The 17,545-nt window shown below is 40.0% G+C and overlaps 1 protein-coding gene across 1 annotated transcript in view; it reads left to right on the forward strand.

Annotated features, from left to right (window-relative positions):
- The first annotated feature begins 115 nt into the window (after nucleotides 1-115).
- Nucleotides 116-17,545, forward strand: part of Pdhx (pyruvate dehydrogenase complex component X) — a 60,914-nt gene continuing 43,484 nt past the window's right edge. The window contains exons 1-2 of the mRNA XM_048443630.3: nucleotides 116-315; nucleotides 17,327-17,407. Of these exons, the coding sequence (XP_048299587.2) occupies nucleotides 156-315; nucleotides 17,327-17,407 (241 nt within the window). The 5' untranslated portion in view covers nucleotides 116-155. The remainder of the gene's footprint in view (nucleotides 316-17,326; nucleotides 17,408-17,545) is intronic.

A 17,545-nucleotide genomic window follows, 5' to 3' on the forward strand; every position in this document is an offset into this window, starting at 1 on the left:
AGGAGGGCTGGTCCTGAGTCTGAAGGTGCGGAGCGTGCATTGTGGGCGGGGCTAAACCCTGCAAGGCGGGGCGTGGGCGGGACTTGAGGCCGTGGGCGGGACTTGAGGCCGTGGATCTGTCCGCGCTGCGAGCAGTCCCGGAGAAGGCCGGGAAGATGGCGGCCTCCTGGAGGCTTCGCTATGACCTGCCTCTGCTACGCTACCTCCTGGGCTTCGGCAGCCGTCGAAGCCTGGGCCTCGCTCAGGGTGCTGCTGCGTGGCCTGTCGGCCGCGGAGCGAGCTGGAGGTGGTTTCATGGCACTCAGTTGCTGCAGGGTGAGTGGCTGTCGCTCGCTCTTTAGCTGAGCAATAGGCCTGGATCGGGGCGTTCTTGTTTGGGGACCCGCTTTTCTGAGTGTAGGTGCCGAGACTCCCGGTTCTCTTTCAGCCTTTTCCAGGAACGGATCTTCTGACTTAGCTTGTGGCTTGCGACAAAGGACCGTCTTCAGACTTGGGAGAACTTGACTCGATTCCTGGCCTCCAGGGTTATATAGCTTCTCTATGACCTTGGTTTGGAATTTGGGTTATTTCAATGTTGGGAGGGGGGTGTCTGTTTTAAATCCCCCTATTTTAGACCCTTTTCAATTACATATTAGTTTCCTTTAGTTTTATCATTCATCTCTAACGTAATAAAGCTGCCCATACACTATGACCCATCCTTATTTCATTCAAAGGGCCTGTTCTTACTGGGAAACCTTAAATCTTACTCCACTTAATGGCTCCTTTGCAACATACAATACTTAATTTATGAGTACGAAATCACAGACATGACCAGAATGTTTCAAGTAAAACATGTAGCATGAGATTCATACAGCCTCTTCCACAAAATTATTCCTAAGTAATGATATTGGACTCAGAGATATACCCACTGCCCTTCCATTATTTAACATTCAGTGTATAAAATGGCAGACCTTTCTTACCTGTGTGAGTGTGGGTTGGGGTTTAGGATGGGGGCAGAGAAGATGATTTTAGAAATCATTAGACATTTAAGCCATTATTCTTAACACCCTCTGGTGCAATAGACATTGCCCATACTTTCTTAGCTGTCCGAGGCCCAGAAACCAAACCAAACCAAACCAAAACACAGCTTATACAGTAAAATGGGTGCTTTGTGGGTAATGGGGACAATTTATCTAAGTCATTTTTGGTATGTTTAATAAACGGTCCCTCAGTAGTAGTCTTTAACAATATAAGGTGTCCCTGTCCTCATCCTCATTTGTTAGAACTGAACTTTCCTACATGTAACTGAAACACTGACTCAGGTGGTGTTAGGGATCTGCTCCTTCCATTCTCTGTGAGTTTTGATGGACCACACTTTTGAGACTCCCTGCCTCAAAACATCATGGGATGTTAAAAGCTTAGAGTTGTGTGGGGGTGGGGGAGGGTGGGGGATATGCCTGTGAAGGGTCCTACTCGCGCTCATGAGATCTTTTTGAGAGTCTGAATGCCCTAAACCATCTGTAAAAAGAAAGAGTATATGTGCTTGCACACAAGAATGAGTAATTTTCAAGAGTTCCTCCCAGTCAATTGCTTCTGCCTTTGGAAATTTACATAGACAGTTTCTGTCAGATAAATCTTGACTTTTGCCTGTTCCTCAGCCTCTACCTCAGACGTCCACATTGAACACTTGTCTCTAAACGTCATCTGTAAGGAAGAGGATACTGCTGAGTAATTTCTTATCATTGCTGCCACTATCAACTTAAAAGTACAAATTCATTGTCTTGTAATTCTTGGGGGCAGAAGCATGAATTGGATGTCATCAGGCTAAATTCAAGGTGTCTAGCTTAGCCTATCTTCTTTGGAGTTTTCCTTGTTTTTTTGTTTTTCTTTTTCCAACTTCGAAGGGCTTCCTAGATTCATGGACTCCTAGTTTCTGTCTAGCCTCCAGCTCAGTAATGGCTAGTCTAGTATTGATCACATTTGTATGTCTCTTCCACTTTCTCCTGCCCTCCTTGCAGCAGGGAAATGAAAAAGTCTTGTTGTTGTCTTGTGCCCACCTGGGGAGTGGATGTTCTCCCTATCTCAAAATCAGTTGATAATGACCATAATTCCACATTCATCTTAATTCTTTCTTATTATATATGTAACATACTTGTAGGTTTTGGATGTTATGACAGAGAACTCTGGTAGGGATGCTATGCTACATGTGGAGCCCAAATTTGTCTACCAACTCTTACTTACAGGCTTTCGTTAAGTTCCTTGAATACCCGTGGACTCTTTTAGGGAACATGAACTTTTGGGCTGTGTTTTCATCTTTATGTAGGAGTTTCCCCATGAGTTGGGTAGAAATTGTATTTTAATAAAACTAAGATGCTTTTTGGATAATCAAAGACTATGAATTAGGTTCATTTGTTGAACCTATTTCTCTTTAACACACTAACATAGGATTTTAAAATCTGTAAAGGTATCTGTTGGCTGCCTTTGTGAGCTATGGGACATGCTGTGTGGTTAGTACTTCTTAGAATTTTTTTTTACTAACTTCTCCCAGTGATCTAAAACTTTGGCATTGTCTCTTTATTGGGGTAAAACTACAAAAGCTCAGAAAAATGAAGGCATACAGCTTTATTGTAAGTAAACTAAACAATGCTCTCTGTGTTTATGTTTAATAGATCCTTCTTTCATTCTTTGAACTGAAATGCTTTTTGAGAAGGCAGTGTTACTTGTCACTTGCGTGATTACGTAAAGGAACAAATGCCTGTCAGGTAGTGGGCACATGGCAGCCTACTTAGAAAGTGTGTTCTGCTCAGCAGAACACATTCTTGGAATTCTGCCATCTGGCCAATTCAGTCATATTCAGTTTTTTGCATGCATTCCTGAATTTGTTTGATATCCTTACTTTTACAGTATTTATAGGCTACTTGGGAGAGATCAACAATGAAGACAAGATTCCAGTGGGATAGTCAGTGAGCCCTAGGCAGTAAGTTAATGATGATGAAGCAAGGAGTACCCAGAGGAAGAAGTGGCAGTCCTCCCTGGCTGAAGTCACAGCACAAACCCTCAGAAGCCACATGTAGTGGTTACAGATGACACAGATTTGGAGTTGGAGTTTCTCTGTTACTACCTTTTTAGAATAGATAGGATTTGGGTTAGGTTTTTTTTAAAATTCATTTCCTTGGGTAGGAATAGGAGTGCCACAGCACATGTGTGAGGTCGGGGGACAGCTTGTCGGACTCTGTTCCCTCCTTCTATCATGTGGGCCCTGGGGGCAGAACTCAGGTTATCATATTTGGCAGAGAGTGTCTTTACCTGCTGAGCCATCTCTTCAGCCAGAGACTGGGATTCTAAGGCATTTAACATTACCCCAAGCATCAAGGGGTATGTTGCTTGTGTTTAGCAGTCACCTCCACTTGTTCTTTTCATGTTGCAGTGATGTGTTGGAAACTAAACACCCAAATCTACTTGTTAATGATATTTTGAGGTAGAATCACTGGGGAGCGTTAGAATTAGGTGATGCCGGAAGAGTAGTGACCCCGTGATGGATAGCATCAATATCTTAAGAACAGGAAGTCAAATTCAGACCCAAGCTAGCATACTATACCAAACCCAAGCTAGCATGCTACCAAATTCCCTTGTTTTGCATTGGGTAAACTGGTTCATGGATCAGTCTCAACTTTGAGCTTTTTTTTTCCTCACTAAAACGTGAAAATGAACGTTGGTGGGGGTATGGGCAAAAGTTGTAAGGGCCGGAGATCAGGAAGGACTGGGATAAAACAATGTCTTTTGGGCATGAGGGGACGCTGCATTCCTGAAACCCTAGCAGCCGTGGTTCTCTGCTTAGGACCCATACAAGGTCACCAGTTAGCCTTCCAGGAGGGGGTGGTGGGTCCACTTAGGAGCTATTGACAGTTGATGACTGGTAGTGAGGAGAGTCCTTTTAGGATTTAGTCCTTGGTGGGTTGACCTCAATCCAGTGGATGGCCTCACACCCATGTCTATATGGGCAGCACAAATTGTACTCTATGGTTTTTTTTGTTTTAAAAAGAAGTATACCTGATGTTACCAGGGGGTAGATGATGAGGGATGGATTGAGGAGTTAAGAGGGAGGAATCTGTTCAAAGTACAAAATTCTCAAAAAATTAATACAAAGTATATATTTAAAATGAGCCTTGGATAGCAAAGTTTAGGAAGTGGGTTCAGAAGTAATGTTTTATTTCTTGAGAGCTTCACTTACACTGTGCAGTCTTCCTAATAATTAGCATAACTCCTCTGCTGTTCACAGATCCATGGTATATGCTCTGTGACAATCAGTTTCAAATCATCTGCCCGACCCAAGCTGCCTATCAAATAACTGCTGGGTCATAGACAGCAGAGTAGCTCTAGCATGCTAACATTTTATTCACTGCATGTCCATTCTAAGTGAGCATTGTGTGTTTTTTCTGTATTGGGAGTGAGACATACCTTAGTAACTGCACTGTGGAATAGTTGTTTAGTGACAGTCCTGGTGGAGCTGTCATTTAACATAATTCTGGATAAATGCAGTTCTAGACTATATAAACAGAATTACGCAGCATAGTTTGAAAATGTTTATTTCTTGCTATTGTCTGTTTCTAATTTGCCTTCTTAGTGCTCCCTTAAGCCTTACTTGCTTTTGACAGCAAAATGTGTAGACCCCGTGGCTCTGATGCATATGTCCATATCTTTTGCTAAAGTAAGTGGAATGATGATTTCCTTTGTCCATGTTGCAATCCTTAGAATAAACTGGGATCCAGGTAAAATTTTACTTTATGGTTTAATACCAAGCAGCCCAGCACAGAACTCTTCTGGAGCTGTTGGAATATTCAGTATGAGGACATAGCTTCTACTCAATAAAACTATGCAACCCCTTCTAGCAGCCTTCTTTGAAATATGCATTGACTATCTCCCGAGAGTATGTGAAACAGTCAGCAAGCTGGTGGTGGAGGCAGGGGGATGGAGGGTTTAGTTCCCTGAACTGAGGGATGGTGCTGGGGATGTCAACAGATTGTCTAAAGGAAATGAGCTGTGTATGACCCTGGAGTAGGCAGTATATTTACCATGTCTGTTAACTGTAAAGAACTCTTTCATTACTGAAACATTTTTAGGGGAGAATTGACACTGGCAAGCAAGCCTTTAAGGCGGTCTTTGGGGGAGTTTACTAGCACTGGTTTGGAGAGGGGCACGAATCTTTTTGAAAACTGACACAAAGCTCCCCAACTTTTAGAAAAAAAGTGCACATTTGCAAAATTTTGTAATTTAAAGGGACCTGGATCCCACCACAATATACCCATAAGTACCTGCTTCCAAGGATATCTTGGCTATTTCCTATAGAAAGTATTTGTGCTGCTTTGCAAGCATATTAAATAAATCTGTGAGCAAGCAAGATGTATTTTAATATAGAAATTTCAATTGTAAAAGAATGGCTAGGTCATCCATGTAGAAAAGTGACCACAGTAAAGCCAATAAATTGGAAGTCTTGACTCAGATCGAGATGTGGGTTAAAGTCTCTCATGCATTTAGGATCATGAGACCACTTGTCCTGAAACATAAATACTTTGTGTTTTCATTTGCTCAGACTCTTTCCTCAAGTGAAGAATTTCCTTCCTTATTTAAATGCATCTCTCCTAAGTCTTTTCATATAATTGAGAGTTCAGATGGGAAATAGTACTTTCTAAAAGATAAAATGTCACTTAGTAAGTGACATTTTTGTGAATTCAAGGTGCTGTTTAGAACAAGGTGCTTGTCTGTGCTGCCTAACGTGAGCCAGTTGGGGAGACCTCTGAGGTACTGTGTCTTATAGTAAAGGATGCAGCCAGAGGAACTACACCGACTTCACTCTTCTCTCCTTTCAGTTTCCTGACTGTACTGCCCATTGGCTGAACTCAGCTGGAGGCCAAGTGCAAGGAAGCCAGTCTATGTGACTCACTCGTGTACTGTGGACAAAGACAAATGACAGGCAGCCTCCATCACTGACTTCTTCCCCTCAGCTCTTATGCTTCTCTTTTCCCATCAATTTAGTATTTAAACTAGTAACTACTGTGTGATGTATATAAAAGTCTGCATGTTAAAGAGTGGAACAATCTAAAGATGATGTCTATACTTGAGAAGTCAGATGTAGCTTCTGTAGAATGTATCTGTCAAACAACAACATAGAAGTTTACTCTGCAGCTCAGGCTGGCCTTGAACTGGTGATGCCTGTCAAATATTCAGCCAAGATTTATTCTTTATGTAAACGTAGGCAAGCATATCCATCTTCTATAAAACTTTGCTTCTGTCTTTAACTTTAAAATACCTCAGAATCATTCCTCAGGATCTTTCTTCTTTTATGTCTGGGAGGGGTCTTACTGGCCTGGAACTGTGACTAGGCTAGACAAGCTGGAGTGACCTTTCGGGGGTCTGCTTCTGTCTCCCATCGCTCTGTTGCTGGGGTCACAAGTAGGCATGCCATGGCTCCACGTACCAGGCTTATGGGAGCAGGGGCACCAGCCAGCTCCCAAATCAAGACATGGAGACTTCCTATGAATGCTCAGTCTTATCTTAGCTCTAATTTCTTGCTAGCTCTTTTTTTTTATTGATTTTTATTGAGCTCTACATTTTTCTCTGCTCCCCTCCCTGCCTCTCCCCTCCCTCCTTCAACCTTCCACTAAGGTCTTCATGCTCCCAATTTACTCAGGAGATCTTGTCTTTTTCTACTTCCCATGTAGATTAGATCTATGTAAGTCTCTCTTATTGTCCTCACTGTTGTCTAAGTTCTCTGGGATTCTGGCTTGTAGGCTAGTTTTCTTTGCTTTATGTTTAAAAACTACCTATGAGTGAGTACATGTGATAATTGTCTTTCTGTGCCTGGGTTACCTCACTCAAAATAATGTTTTCTAGCTCCATCCATTTTCCTGCAAAATTAAAGATGTCATTTTTTTTTCTGTTGTGTAGTACTCCATTGTGTAAATGTACCACATTTTCCTTATCCATTCTTTGGTCAAGGGGCTTTAGGTTGTTTCCAGGTTCTGACTTTGACAAACAATGATGCTATAAACATAGTTGAGCATATGTCCTTGTGGCACGATTGAGCATCCCTTGGATATATACCCAAAAGTGGTATTACTGGGTCTTGAGGAAGGTTGTTTCCTAATTTTCTGAGAAATCGCCACACTGACATCCAAAAGGGCTGTACCAGCTTGCACTCCCACCAGCAATGCAGAAGTGTTCCCTTTTCGCCACAACCTCTCCAGCATAAGTTGTCATCAGTGTTTTTTGATCTTGGCCATTCTTACAGGTGTAAGATGGAATCTCAGAGTTGTTTTGATTTGTATTTCTCTGATGACTATGGATGTTGAGCATTTCCTTAAGTGTCTTTCAGCCATTTTAGATACCTCTGTTGAGAGTTCTCTGTTTAGGTCTGTACTCCATTTTTATATTGGATTATTTGTTCTTTTGATGACCAATTTCTTGAGTTCTTTGTATGTTTTGGAGATCAGACCTCTGTCTGATGTGGGACCTTCTCCCATTCTGTAGGCTGTTGTTTTGTCTTATTGACCCTGTCCTTTGCTTTACAGAAGTGTTTTAGTTTCAGGAGGTCCCATTTATTAATTGTTTCAGTGTCTGTGCTGCTGGGGTTATATTTAGGAAGTGGTCTCCCGTGGCAATGCATTCAAATGTACTTCCCACTTTCTCTACTATAAGGTTCAGTGTGGCTGGCTTTATGTTGAGGTCTTTAATCCATTTGACCTTGAGTTTTGAGCATGGTGATAGATATGGGTCAATTTTCATTCTTCTATATGTTGATATCCAGTTATGCCAGCACTACTTGTAAAATATGCTTTCTTTTTTCCATTTGATATTTTTTGCTTCTTTGTCAAAAATCAGGTATTTGAATTTTTGTGGATATGTGGATTAATATCCAGGTCTTCTGTTGGTTCCATTGGTTCTGCTGTCTGTTCTTATGCCACTTGCTAGCTCTTATAACTTAAATTATTCTGTTTCTCTTCATCTACATTTTGTCTCAGGGCTTTTTACCTTTCTTTCTGTATGTTCAACTCTTTAGTGCCTGGCTGGCCCTGGATGTCTCCCTCTCCTCCTCTCCTCTCCTCTCCTCTCCTCTCCTCTCCTCTCCTCTCCTCTCCTCTCCTCTCCTCTCCTCTCCTCTCATCTTCCCTCGCTCCTCCCCTTTTCCTCTCCACTTTCTTCCCTTCCCCTCTTCTCCCCTCTCCTCTCCTTTTTTCTCTTCTTCTCTGCCTTCCCTTCCCCTCTTCTCTCTCTCCTCCCCTCCCCTTATCTCTCTTCTCCTCTTCCTAGATTTCTCCTACTTATTCTCTCTGCTCACAAGCTCTGCCTATCCTTTCAGTGCCTGGCTATTGGCTGTTTAGCTCTTTATTAGACCAATCAGGTGCCTTAGGCAGGCAAGGTGAAACAACAGCACACCTTCTCATAATTAAACAAATGCAGGGGAACAAATGTAACACACCGTTACATTGTTAAAGACAGCAGGAACAAATGTAACACACCATTACATTGTTAAAGACAGCAGAAACAAATGTAACACACCTTTACATTGTTAAATATTTTGTAGCAGCACTAGACTCATATTTTTAATTATTATTCCTTTTACTTTTAATATAATTACATCATTTGCTTGTTTCCTTTTTTCCTTCAAATCCTCTCATACACCACCTTTTTCAAATTCAGTTTTTTTCATTAATTGTTACCTGCATATGTGTGTTTGTGTGTTTATAAATATGAACTTTAGTACTTTGATAGCTGGACCTTGTAGTCAGCCTCAGGAGGAGGGATTGACCAAATAAAGGAATGGACCTTGTGGGGCGAGCTTCAGGTATGTAATCTAATGGTTTCTAGCAAGACAGAGGGAATGGGCAGAAGAGTAAGGCATACCAGAACCATGTTTGTTGGTGTGTAGAAAAGCTATTGACTTGTGTAAGCTGATTCTGTATCCTGCCATATTGCTGAGTTTATCATTTCTAGTAGTTTTCTGCTAGAAGTTTTGGGATCTCTAATGTATTGTATCATGTCATCTGCAGACAGGGATAGATTGACTTCTTCTTTCCCTATTTCTATCCTTTTAATTTATTTCTCTTGTCTTATTGCTCCAGCTAGTACTTCAGGCATAATATTGAAAAGGAGTGGGAAAATGCTATCCTTGTCTCATTTCTGACTTAAGTAGAATTGCTTCAACCTTTTTCTCTATTTAGGATGATGTTAGCTGTGGGTTTCTCATTCATAGTTTTTATTATGTCGAAATATGTTTCCTCTAGTCCTAAATTCTCTCAGAATTTTATCATGAAAGCCTGTTGGATTTGTCAAAGGCTTTTTCTGTTGTCTATTGAGGTGATCATATAATTTTTGTCTTTAAGTTCATTTATTACTCTTTCAATATCCTCATTTGCTTTGGGTTTGTTTAGGTTGCTGACTTCTTGGTATAATTTTGGTGGTTTGGTTGAATCTAGAAATTTATTCTTTTTTTTAAGGTTTTCCAGCTTATTGAAATACAGGTTTTTAAAGTAGTTATTTGTAATATTATGAAAAACCTTTTGGTGTCTATTGTAATGTTTCCCTCCCTGTTCATTTATGATTCTGTTAAATTAAGTCTTTGCTTTCTTTCATTTGGTTAAGTTGGGCCAAGGGTCTGTCAACCTTGTTTATCTTCTCAAAGAATCAGCTCTTAGATTCATTGATTCTTTGTATTGGTTTCTTTGATTCTATTTCATTACTCTTTATGTAGGTTCTGGAAAGCTGAGCTCAGGCCCTCACGTTTTAGTGCTCTACCAGCCGTGCCATCTCCTCAGGCCTTCTTTCTGACTCGTTATTGATAACTGGTTAATTATATTCTTTTTTGGAGACATAGCCTCTTGTTTCTCCAGCTGACCCTCAATTGTTAGTGCACCCATTAGTAAAGGATAATCTTGAATTTCTGGGACACAGGCTTGCAGCACCATGTCCAATGTTAATATACTTATTTTATAAATCTATAAAATATAGCTGGGGGTTGCATAAAAATTTTTCAGATGCAAGGGGATTGTGAATGGGAAAATTTTAAGAAGTCATGCTGTGGAAGTCTGTACAGCCACCCGTCATACTGCTGCAACTTGAAGACTCACTTGGCATCCATTTCTCTACCATCTGTGTTTTAGCCACAACTGCCGTGTTTTCTTTGCATAAAGGTTCTTTATCTGCTGTATCTTTTCTCTTCCCCTTGCCTTCCTTTGTTTGCCTAACAAAGATTTGTTTTAAGTTTGTTATGTCATGAGAAATCACATGTAACATAAGAAATTTCAGTTTAACTATTGAGGTCCTGTTTTGATGCATTGACATTGTCATGTAGCTGTCATTACCATTTGACTTTTAGTTATGGTAGCTAGTAGTGTGATAGCATTGAAGGTAGATTTGCTAATGATTTTAATGAGAGATGCAGTTAGCATCAAGATGAAATAGAACAGAAGTTAATGTACTTTAACTGTCAGAATATGGCTGGATGATGGGAAGAGTTTAGGCTGGGAAGGCAAAAAAAGGCACCTGTGACTCCATCTCTCATTACTCTAGGAAAAAATAATGATATTCTGGAATACTGTAAGATATTTCAGTATGCTTATCCAACTATCTGGATACCTTTGGAATTCATCTTCTAAGTGTCCATCAAAAATATGCTGCCTGTCAATAATACATAGTTGAGACTTAGTCTTCTCCAGGGCCCATTGTAAAGACTTTTCATGCATTACTTCACTTCTTTATAAACCTCTGTATTGTGATTTTACAAAAGAGGAAACTGAGGTACAAATAATAAATAACTTACAGGTGAAGGAACTGCAGTTTGATACAGGTTGTTTAGTCCTACTCTATGCTTGTGCCTTTAAAAAATAAATATTTTTCAGTATGTGTATATTTGTTAAATAAGAAAACATTTCATTTAGTACAGTAATACACACTATATTAGTATTATGTTTTATTAGTGCAATAATGCATATGGCCAAACACCAATAGAGGCTTAAAACCCTGGAGTAGATTTCTGACCCTTGTCTTGCACTTCTCCTGTCAACTTCTTTAAAAGCCACAGGTTTGACTCTAAACTTTTTTTCTGGCATTAGACAATCTTCTTATTTTCATTTAGACATTGTGGATGATTTCTGGCCTATAGAATCCTCACTTTTCGCTACTCAGTGTAGTTGTTTTGTATTCTCAGTTTATTTCATAGATACTGCATGTACTAAACATATATTGTATGCCCCAGAGGACGATGAACCAGCCCATATTTTAAAAGTTTTGTTTTGCATTTCCTGCAGGAATTGTTGTCTTGTAAAACATTTTTGACTCCATAAAAGTACATCAGCTAACATTTTGATTGACTTTAATTTTTTATTTCTGTGTGATAATTAAACTCAATGTACTATCCAATCTTCAAACACTTCAAAGACCTACACAATATGGTGCTTAAATGTTTTAACAATTTATAACTCTGTTGACATGAGACACAACTGATCCTGGCAGCACTGATCTACTCCCAAGACAATGGTGGGCACCAAAGACACTCCATATGGAGCTTGTTTTCTTCTTGGCAAAACTGGCAAAATTGGGCAAAGAACTGTCCTTGCCTCGACTGCTAATAGTAAGCTTACTGTCCAATCTGAAAAATCAGGATGCAAACATAAGCAACTACTAAACATTGTCAAGACAGAGCAGGGCAGTCTTTTGAATCTTCCTGCTTCTGAAATTGGTCTGTCAGATATTCTAGCCCTATAGCCAAAGTTGGTTGCCCCAACGTTTCAGAGATACTTTGGGTGACTGTTCAGGTAGCCAACTGTTTCTGTCGTTTCTTGCATCTTTGGAAGTCACTTGCTTGCATCTTTTGCTTACTCAGGTAATATTATTTTTCTTCTCAAGTCTTTGATGGGGTGGAAGACTAGATAGTTATAACTACTATTCTCTCATATCTTAGCAAGGACATATTAGGTCCAAGACTTAGACTCTTCAGGATAGGACAGCTATTGGAATAATATCTGTTATTTGCCTGTTACCTATAGCCTGGACATTTAGTATGTGCTTCTTGCTTGATCTGTTTTTGCTGGTTGTAGTTCTATTTTTGTGTATGTTATTACCCTTTCTTTCTCCTGTACAATACTTGATAATTATTCTTATTGTATATAGTTTTGTTTTAGGTTTAGAACCTTCTTCTTTAGACAAAAGGGGAAGTGTTGTGCTAATTTATTTCGCCAGTAGCTTTGAGGTACCGGCCTTAGGGTATGGCTTCTTGTCTGAGTATGTGTTCTCTTAAAAGGAGAGAGATCTTAAAAGGAGAGAGACAGAGGTCACTGCTCTCATGGGTTGTGAAGACCTGGCCAGGCAGTGTGAAGCAGCATGTGGTTGGTCCCCAACTCCCTTGGTCCCAGCTCTGTGAGTTTGTTTTTCCCCAGAGCACCCCTTAATAAGTGTGTGTGTGTGTGTGTGTGTGTGTGTGTGTGTGTGTGTGTGTCTCCTAACACAGACCAGGTAGGTTTGAACCTAAATCCCAAAGGCCCCTTCTTAATTTCTTCCAGAGAAAGGACTCTGGTGTGCTGTTAAACAGGAATGGGATGGTACCTAGTTCTGGACTGAGACACCTGGGCATCCATCTCCTCCCTGTTCACAGACTTCTCCCTGATATAGGATGCAGCTTTGTAGGGTCTTTTTAGTCGATTTCTAGGCACCTGTTTACTTTTCTACTTCCAAAGTTGTATGCCATTGTTCTCCATTTTCTTATTGGTTTCTGTTTTCAAAATGACAAAAACGAGGACATTTTCCCTCAGTATTAGATAAGTTTTGGGGGGAGGGAGTGAAATTCCGTAAATGTATTCCAAAACTTATTTTTAAAGGAACAACTAAAAGTCCCCGTAGTAGCTAACACACTGACCAGAACTGATAGCTGTTGTCATTTAGAGCGTGTCGTTTTCGTCTTTGCGTGTGTGCAAACAGTAGGTAGCAACTGGATGTCATGTGTTACCATTGTCTCTGGAGCGTCGCTAGCATGCCAGGCGAGGCCTGGAGCAGCTGTTTCGTACATGCTGTTGTACATTTGTTTCTGTCACAGGCTGTAGATGTCTCATTCTGTCCTACCAACACCACCGCAGAATAGTGTGGTACAGAGGAAGCTGGCAAGCAGTCATTTGTTTTAAAGTGACACAGAAGCCGCCTTTATTCACTGCTGCAGGCTATTTTTTTTCTCCCTGAGACAGGCTGCATTCTTACTGTTCTCATCCCTGTTCTGGGTTTAAATCACCTGCCCTTCATTCTGCTGTGTTCTGTTCAGCCTGCAGATGGCAGCATTGCTTTATTTGTACAGCAGTGTTGATGCATTTTATCAGCGAGTTCCTGCCAGGTCTGAGCTAAGACAGTACTGGATTGTTTGCTTTTGTCTTTGTCTATTCATTTCATGGTTTTTGTGTGCTTAGGTAACAGTTCAGTGAGTGGGCTGGAGTGTGCCACTTGACTGTACCATCTGTAAACTGCCCAATGTTCTTAATTACTTTCTTTATTGTAGTGGAGCTTAGATCTGCTTCACAGTAACTCCACAAAGCAGTTTGCTCTGCATTTTTATTTTAAGAGTTTGTTAGATTAATTTTTCTGTTAATCTAGTGATGTTTTAGAATTCCTGTATATATCATGAATTTAAATCCTCAATTTAATTGATTTTGCTGAAATACGAGTTTTGTTGCCAGGATAAAAATATACATTAGGAAAAATAAGTTAGAATCAGATTATTATGCCACATTTAAAATTAAACTCAGAATTTTGCTGAAGGAAAGCTGACAGAACAGATTTGAAGAACTAAAGAAATTGCTTCAATTTGGTGATAATTTGTTCATAGAGTTCGTATTGTACACCGGCCAGCAGCACCCCAGCAGTTGTCGTTTGTTGTGCTGTTCTTATGAGACAGAGAGATAGCAAAATAGGTTTAATGGTTTGTGAGACAGTTTCTTTTAAAGGTTAGTGTTTCAAAGTAAAATTCTGGAAACATGCAGCGCTGGAATCATCTTAGTATTGGCTCACCTGCTAACCAGTTAGAAATAGTCTGACTGGCTTATAAAAAGGGGCAAGCATTGCACTGCTACAAAAGGTTAAGTTCTAGCAAAATATTAAATAAGTTTAAGCATTGTTTTAAATAAACTGGTATAACCAGTTGAGCAAACTCCTGACCTGCTTTGTCCTCACATTTGCTCTGTCCTCACTGGCAGTTAGGCAAGTTGATATTAGTAGGAAACTGTTGGTGTGCATTTCAGAGCCTTCTCGGTCTGGCGGGAGCCGTGAAGAACTGTTTACCAGAATGAAGGAGGAGGCCGGCAGTGCTCCCTAATGAAAATGAAACGGCGTAGGTGCAGGTTAATTCCATCCCAGGGAGCCGAAGAAGCATGTGCTATTTTCATGTGTTGATAGCAGTCACAAAGGGCAGGTAGTGGTTATGTGTAGTTCTGATCCCTAAAGCCTGCTTTATGCTTGCATATTTAACTTTCTCCAGCGGGGAAAAAATGTTTGGGAAAGAAGTATGTAATATTCTTATCCAAAGAGGATCGATTAGGATGAAACATGTATTCTTGTTAATAAATTAATGTGCATGGTTTGAAATGGCATTTTAGCAGGAAAGTCTGCAGGCTGCTCAGTTCGAATCAAAGTGTGTGGCACATCTGTAGTGAGCCTGCAGTCAGTCTGTAGACAGCGCTGAGTAATGGCGGCATCCAGAATATGCTTGCTTTTGTCGCCTTCGTGGAGAGAGCGGCTAGTGATCTTCTGCAGCAGCAGCTTGCATTTCACTGTCCGTACTCAGAGACACAGTCCCAGCTCTCCATATATGGTGACTCTGAAGAGTGCCTATGTTTTTATTTTTTTTTAATTTTAAAATAAAAATTTTGGAGCTCTTGATGTTGTACTTTGAGAAATAATGCTTAATAAATGCAGACATTTCATAATGTAGTCTTTAATGGGAGGAGCAATGGGAACGTGACAGTCTCTTAGGTGAGCCACTGCCATAGGAAATACTAACAAGAGTCGTCATGTCATGGCATCTGAGCCAAGTGTGGAAATACTGGAGAGTCTGTTCTGAGAGAACTGATTTAATATTTGTCATAAATTGGGATTTGATTGTGGGAGTGCTGTGTCTTCTTATTTCACCTCTCTGAAGTGGAATTCTAGTGGGCAGATAAATATATTCATGATCATGACATCCTGCCCCATTATGCCAGGCTTGAACTTTTAATAAGAACAATATATTGTGTCTTTTTTTTTTCTTTTGAAGCTGAGCTTTTCAGAGAGACACTCCCTTCTTACCACCATGGTGCTATTTAGAAGTAAGGGTGATTTTGCTTTCTTATTTTTCAAGCACATTTGTCCCTGAGTTTAAAAAACTAAATGTTGAAACATCCTTTGGGCAGGTGTCTTTGTTTAGCAAGCGGTGAAAAAGGTAATCAGTCCCCATCGTAATCAGAGATTAAAACTCATTAACTTCAAAATATGTTCCATGTATTAGATTTTGAACTCTTGCTGAAATTTTCATAGCTGTGAGTGTGCACTCATTACAGTTTGAAATTAGACTTGCATTACTAATGTTCTGTGGGTCAGGATTCACACCCGTGCATGTGTGTGTGTGCCTGTGTGTGTTTGCTCTAAGAAGACACCTACTTCAGTTGACCTAAGACTTTGGTGTCTCTGAAGATAAGAGTATTGAGGTGGTACATAGCCCTTTGTAGTATTTCCACCTATCTAGAATCCTAATGTGCTGCTTTTAGTGAACAAAGGTCTGTTTTATAAGAAAAAGACTTGTAGAGCTGTTCTGTAGCTATAATTTGCTTCTCAACTAGTGTTCAATTGGGATTTAAATGAAATGATTAGCGATAGTGAAGGAAAGCCAGAGTGGACAGGAGTTGGATGGTGTGTGTTTTCTAAACTCTTTCCAAATAAGAATGCTTTAATAATTAATTTGGAGTTAGGAGACCCATTGAACCTATTTCCCTTTCATATTTTTTTATTAAGTTTTTACTTTATTTTGTGTGTATGGGCATTCTAACTTCCTGTATGTCTGTGTACCCACATGTATGCCTGGAGCCACGAGACCAGAAGAGGTCATCAAATACTCTGGAACTAGATAGAGTTACAGACGGTTATAAGCTGTCATGTGGGTTCTGGAATTTAAACCCGGATTCTCTGGAAGAGCAGCAAGTGCTTTTAACCACTGAGCTAGCTCTCCAGCCTTATTTACATCCGTCCTAGTACACTTGAGATTAGCAGCCCTCTGCTGCATTTGGAACACTCCTTACCAGGTGTAAAAGTGCTTCCTTAATACTGCAGGTCTTTATGCCCAAGGTAAAGGTATAGTAAGTGTTTTGTTAGACCTATGAAGAGTGCTTGCGTGGAGTCGATGTGTCTGGTTTGCTATGGTTGATTTCTTGGTGACTAGGCTACCTATAACCAGTGGTTAAATGATGAATTGCATTTAAGGGGCATTAAGGGACACAGAGACACAAAGTGCCAATTGAAATTATAATAAAATCAATTTGGTTTCCAAAAGGAAATTTCTGATCTCCTTAAACATTTGTGCTAAATCCTTTTGCTTATAACCCTCTAACATCAAAAGAAAAGGAAACCATGTTTGGTCCTGTTTACATTTGAAATGTAAGGACTGTGTTGCAGTCCTTGAGTTCATTGGGACAGAAGACATTCTATGGGAGACTCTGGGAATGACATTTGTCACTCTGGTATTTTACTGCAATAACTTTCATATAATTTATAATATAAAAGTCACGAGGTTTTCCAGTGAGGTCCAAAACAGTGAAGACTCTTGGGAAGGGTGCTGGGTGATTATGTAGTGTTTCCTTTAGATGTCTAAGGAGAAAGTAGTTCCTTAGCTATGCTCTTCACTAGGCGATTTAATGGATCATGTGTACATTTTTAGGTCACCTATTGGAATCTGAGGTCTGCTGAACCCCTTAGATTTTCCTACCCTATCACCCTTGACAAGATTGATGATCCTGCTCGTTCTTACTGGCAACATCACTTGCAGATTGAATAGCGTAGGATTAGAAGAAATTAAAGCAACCAGTTCTTAATGTCTGATCTCGATTATTATTTTGTAGGACATTAAAACCTTGTCTTGGTTTTGTTTCATGCCTTTTAGTCATGAAAAAGGAGCTGAAAGTATTCTAAATATTTAAGTATTTGTTAAACAAACCTATGATTTTGTGTTTTCCATAGTCACGTCTCAATAGACAGTGTGTATGTGTGTGTGTGTGTGTGTGTGTGTGTGTGTGTGTGTGTGAGTGTGTGATGCATGTATTTTGGTTAATATCTTCTGTTTTCATTTCAGTGAATCCTATTAAGATCCTAATGCCATCGCTGTCTCCTACAATGGAACAAGGGAACATTGTGAAGTGGCTGAAAAAGGAAGGTGAGCAATGTGTTCCTGATGTCTTCCAGTGTCTTCCAGCTTGTTTATTGGATCATTTTGTCCCCATTGCACCATGTATTTGATGTAATTCATGATATAAAGGAAACATGTTGCATTGCTGGTTGGTGTAAATTGATG

The sequence above is a fragment of the Myodes glareolus genome, chromosome 10, assembly GCF_982192425.1.
Source record: "Myodes glareolus chromosome 10, mMyoGla1.1, whole genome shotgun sequence".
In the NCBI taxonomy this organism is placed as follows: domain Eukaryota; kingdom Metazoa; phylum Chordata; class Mammalia; order Rodentia; family Cricetidae; genus Myodes; species Myodes glareolus.